At 37.3% G+C, this 5,798-nt stretch overlaps 1 protein-coding gene across 1 annotated transcript in view; it reads right to left on the bottom strand.

The window, feature by feature from the left end:
- Nucleotides 1–2,270: 2,270 nt before the first annotated feature.
- LOC106881286 (uncharacterized) overlaps nucleotides 2,271–5,798 on the bottom strand; it is a 5,250-nt gene continuing 1,722 nt past the window's right edge. The window contains exon 2 of the mRNA XM_014931618.2: nucleotides 2,271–2,983. Coding sequence (XP_014787104.1) covers nucleotides 2,647–2,983 — 337 coding nt within the window. The 3' untranslated portion in view covers nucleotides 2,271–2,646. The remainder of the gene's footprint in view (nucleotides 2,984–5,798) is intronic.

Genomic DNA, 5,798 nt, shown 5'->3' with positions numbered 1-5,798 from the left:
CAGTTCTGCTAATCTAACACCCGGGATTAACGTTTATTTTTATTGACCATTCCCAAAAGAACTTAGACTGATACAGGTTGGCATCAGTGTTATTGCAAAGAGTCAGAATAAATACCACAAGGCATCAGTCCCGACTATCTACCAGTTCCACCAATCCAACACCCTCGATTATTTCTTTTATCAACCCCCAAATGGATGAAAGGCTAATTTCACTTAACGGCCCTTCCAATTTGCTGCATTTACCAATATTTTCAGACCCCTGTTACTGCTATTTCCCAGGAACACAGCTATTTGGAATCTAAGAGAAAACTATCAATACTTTTACATAAATAATTGCATAGAGTTCCAATCATAAATGGAATGATAGAAGAGATCTATAATGGTAGTAAATATCCATTTTGGAGATATTTCTATGTTTCATAAATAGTATTTTAGAGCTCATAGCTTTTTTTGCTATAAGAAACAATTTATGTTTGAAATTTGATGCTTGTATTTGTAATAAGAAGTATAGATGGAATGGTACTGCTGAAGTGTTGAAGCCATAATGATATCCACGAGGTGGCTGACAATGGGAGTACATATTTTGATATGTTTGTTGGCTGTATAGCTTTTATATTTTGTGGTTCTGTTGTTCTAAGTTGCCTTTCACTCTTAAAGGGCTGGACTTGTTAAAGGATTCTTAGTTTTGTATAGGTTATATTTAATTTTCTATGCTTCAGAGCAATAGATATGGAACAATTTATGCTTGCGTTTGTAATAATAAGCAAATGTGGATACAAAGGACATATTGTCTCCTAATTCCCAAGCACCGTATGTTTTTGATGATGTTGACACAGCCAGATTCAATGGTACTGCTCAAGTGTTGAAACCATAATGATATCCGTTAGGCAGCTGATGAGGGGAGTACATTTGATATGCCTGTTGTTTGTGAATCTTTTTATATCTTGTCCAGGTGTTCTAAGTTGTCCTTCATTTTCAAGGGGCTGAATTTGCTAGAGACTTCTTGATTTTTTTTTATATGTAGTATTTTAAATTTCTATGCTTCATAGCTATAGGTAAGTAACAACCTACATTTGAAGTCTGATGTTCATATTTGTAATAAAAAGCAAGTTCAGATGTAATGGACATATCACACTCCTGCTTCTTGTCCATCAATTTTCAAGCGCCAGTTGTGTTTTTTAATACTGTTGACACAGCCAGATTAAATGGTACTGCTCAAGTGTTGAAACCATAATGATATCCATTAGGCAGCTGATGAGGGGAGTACATTTGATATACTTGTTGTTTATGAATTATTTACATCTTGTGATCTTGTTTTTCTAAGCTGTCCTTCATTTTCAAGGAGGCTGAACTTACTAAAAGCTTCTTGATTTCTTATAGGTAGTATTCTGAATTTCTATCCTTCATAGCTATAAGTAAGTAACAACTTGTGTTCGAAATTTGATGTTTCTATTTGTAATAAGAAGCAAATGTAGATGTAACAGACATATCACACAAATATTTTGCTCCTGCCTCTTGTCTATCAATTTTCAAGCACTGTATATGTTTTTAATGCAGCTGACATAACCAAGTTGAACGGTACTGCATGAGTGTCAAAACAACAATATCTGATCGGCAGCTGATGATGAGAATACATGTTTGATATGCTTATTCTCTGTGAATCTTTTTACATCATGTGGTCTTCTTTTTCTAAGTTGTCCTTCATTCTCAAAGGGCCGAACTTGTTAAAGGGTCCTTGGTTTCATGGTTTCTGGAGGTTTTGTCATCTGTATTACACCATACATGCTGCATATACAAATTCCTTAACTGTGTAAATGTTATCGGTCATTTAGCCTTGCTACTTTTTAAATATAAATTTTATCATCATTTTTATTGTTGTTATTATTATTATATCCAGATTGAATGGTACTGCCTAAGTGTCAAAACAACAAATGATATTCGATAGGCAGCTGATGATGGAAGTATATATTTGATATGCTTGTTGTCGGTGAGCTTTTTTATAACTTCTGGTCTTGTCTTTCTAAGTTGTCCTTCATTCTCAAAGGGCTGAACTTGTTAAAGGGCCCTTGGTTTCATGGTTTCTGGAGGTTTTGTCATTTGTATCACACCATACATTGATATATAAAGGTTTCTACTTTAGGGAGGGTTTGCTGCATATATAAATTCCTTAACTGTGAAAATGTCTTCAGTTCAACAGATACAGTGATGAAATTTCTCAGATTTTTTTCAATATCACGTCTGCACACAATATCAGAGTCATTCAGCCTTGCTATTTTTTTAAATATAAATTTTATTATAATCATCATTATTATTATTATTCATATTAATTTACTGCTGCTGATAAGCCATCACAGTCATCAACATCATCATTGTTATGGCTTTTTTTCTTCTTGTTCTTGTAAATGTTACTGCTGCCATCTAGTGTCAACAAACTCAGTCTTGTCTGTCACACTCTCACACACTCTCTCATATATCATATCTTTCTCTCTCTCTCTCTCTGTATCTGTCTCTTTGTCACACACTCTTCCTTTTCTCTGCCTTTCACACATACTCTCTAATACTCTACCTCTCTTCCATCTGTCTCTCTCTCACACATGCACTCATTCCCTCCTCTCACTACAACTCCTCTCTAGCTTTCCGAAATCACTACTCCTCAAGAGTGGTGATAGAATCAACCGGAATTGATGGCACGTGCGTGTCTACGTGGTCGAGGTAGTCCTTACCGACGTACAGAAGGCCCCAGCTTGACAAAAGACCGAAAAGCACGCGGAGGCCAGTGCTGTTTGGCAAGAGGGACTTGAGCGACGCCCACAGCAACACCGATCCAAAGTTGAACGCTATCGTTCCGAAGGCACTGTAGATGATTCGCTTGTAGACAGGACTGTCCGCCAGGTGTCGCCGGCTGTAGATGAAGAATCCGATGCCAAGGTGAGCGTTTAGCCACAGAGTATTGGCTACCAAAAGCTCGTTTGGTGCAAAAAGTCTGGAAAGAGACAATAATGAAATAAAGAAATAATTATTAAAAAAATTCAAACGTACAGCAACACTCTGAGTATAAAAGTTTGTGTATACACACACACACACATATACTCATTTTTACTTGTTTCAGTCATTTGACTGTGCCCATGCTGGAGCACCGCCTTCAGTCGAGCAAATCGAACCCAGGACTTATTCTTTGTTAGCCTAGTACTTATTCTATCGGTCTCTTTTGCCAAACCGCTAAGTTACGGGGGCGTAAACACACCAGCATCGGTTGTCAAGCAATGTTGGGGGGACAAACACAGACACACACATATATATATATATATATATATATGACAGGCTTCTTTCAGTTTCTGTCTACCAAATCCACTCACAAGGCTTTGGTCAGCCCGAGGCTATAGTAGAAGATACTTGCCCAAGGTGCCACGCAGTGGGAATGAACCTGGAACCATGTGGTTCGTAAGCACGCTACTTACCACACAGCCACTCCTGCGCATATGTCTATAAAACTTAGATATGTTTCAACCATAGATTGGTCCAGGCCATGTCTAACTTAAGAGCACCACCTGATAGGATTATCTAAATCCATTTTAAGTCAAGTTTTGTTTATGGTCCCTTCAAGTAGTGAGTTCTTGTTGAGTGAGTTGTATCCAGGTATGGGTGGCTTATCTGGTATTCCTTGAAGAAATCTGTCCAGACTCCGTTTAAAGGTGATGGGATCCTTTTCCTCTTTAATCAGTTTTGGGACAATATTAAACAGGGCAGGGCCTGTTGAAGAAAAGAAATTATGTCGTAGTGTACCTATATGTTGTGATCCTGAATTGTGCAGGGGACATATGGCCCATAGTCCCAGCCTTGGATGAACCTTGAAACTAATGTTCGGGTCGTTTGGGCAATACTGGCGGTATATTCTCCACATCGTATAAATAATGTAACACTCGCGGCAGTGCTGGAGAGAGTAGAGTTTTAAGGCGGTCCCAGTAATTGAGATATATATATAAATGTATGTATATTTTTTCAGTGTACAAATAACAAGGAAAAAAAAATGGAAAAATAGTTACCAGGGTAGCAAAAATTCACATAAGTGCCAAGGATATTACAGCCTACTTATAAAGGTAGAAATCTCTGGTTAAGTGAAATGTTTTTGTATAACATGGATAAATTCAGAAATGGAGTCAAACGTAGATGTTATTCAAATCAATATATGTATGTATGAATGTATGAATGAATGGTTAGTTGGTTGGCACTCCGTCAGTTACGATGACGAGGGTTCCAGTTGATCCGATCAATGGAACAGCTTGCTCGTGAAATTAACGTGCAAGTGGCTGAGCACTCCACAGACACATGTACCCTTAACGTAGTTCTTGGGGATATTCAGCGTGACACAGAGTGTGACAAGGCTGACCCTTTGAATTACAGGTACAACAGAAACAGGAAGAAAGAGTGAGAGAAAGTTGTGGTGAAAGAGTACAGCAGGGTTCGCCACCATCCCCTGCTGGAGCCTCGTGGAGCATTAGGTGTTTTCACTCAATAAACACTCACAACACCCGGTCCAGGAATCGAAACTGTGATCCTACAACCGCGAGTCCGCTGCCCTAACCACTGGGCCATTGCACCTTCACATATATGAATATACACACATACATATATTAATTTGAATAACACATTTGATTCCATTCATCATCATCATCATCATCGTTTAACGATATATATGTATATGTGGATGTGTATGTGTGTGTATATATATATATATGTATGTATATATATATATATATATATGTGTGTGTGTGTATACATATTTAGGGTTTTGCATAAAATAGAAGTGTCTTAACTGATTTTTCCGTATACATATAAGCATTATAATTATATATATATATATATATATATATATATATATATATATATTATATATTTATATATATATATATATATATAGTCAATCTCTATCTATCTACATACATAAACACACACATATATGTATATATATATATATATACACACACACACACATGCATGTATACACGTTCCTATAGAACATGGTCGGTAATTAGCTAGTGCGCCAAAACCGCGTAATGTCTACGGGTTAAATGTCAGGTCTTAAACGTCGTAGATTAATGATTCCGCAAAAGAAAAGAAAAAATTAATGGCAAAAAGGGGAATTTTGTATCCCCTTCCTGACTTCATTTTCAGATTTATGTTTTAAAAAGTTACGTATATATTTAGAAGAATTATAATCTCAGATGCTTTAGGCATTCGCACATCCGAAAATATCTCAGCTTTTGGCGCACTAATTTCCGACGCTGTTCGAAAGGGACACCGATACACACACATATATATGTGTCCTTATATATACATATACCATATCTATGTATAGGTATCTCTCTATGTACGCATACCTGCACCTTATATCTATATATAGGAACACCTGTCTGTCTTTCCCTATATATACGTATATATAATGTGCACTGTAAATATACAAACATTATATATACACGCACACATATACACGCGTGAATGCTGACGGGCACCATTTGCGGTTTAAATTCCAGTCAGTTCTGATCTAGCAGAGACCCATGACTAAAGTTACAAAATCAGCCTAGCCGTGACCATCCCGTCTATTACCAAAATACATCGAACACAAGTCTACCCATTATCCAATCCAATCCAAAATGTCCCGGTCCAAGACGGTAGAGCTTCATTTGAGAGATATCGTCTAGCCGTAGCTGCTATTTCTAGCATGCTTAACATCCTATTAGCAAGTAAGTCACGTAGAGCAGGGGTTTTCAAACTGTGGTCCGCAAGGACAAGACGGGGGG

This window comes from Octopus bimaculoides, chromosome 29 (genome assembly GCF_001194135.2).
Source record: "Octopus bimaculoides isolate UCB-OBI-ISO-001 chromosome 29, ASM119413v2, whole genome shotgun sequence".
In the NCBI taxonomy this organism is placed as follows: Eukaryota; Metazoa; Mollusca; class Cephalopoda; order Octopoda; family Octopodidae; genus Octopus; species Octopus bimaculoides.
The sequence above is the reverse complement of the archived record's forward strand: the minus strand, read 5'-3'. Positions and strand labels throughout refer to the sequence as shown.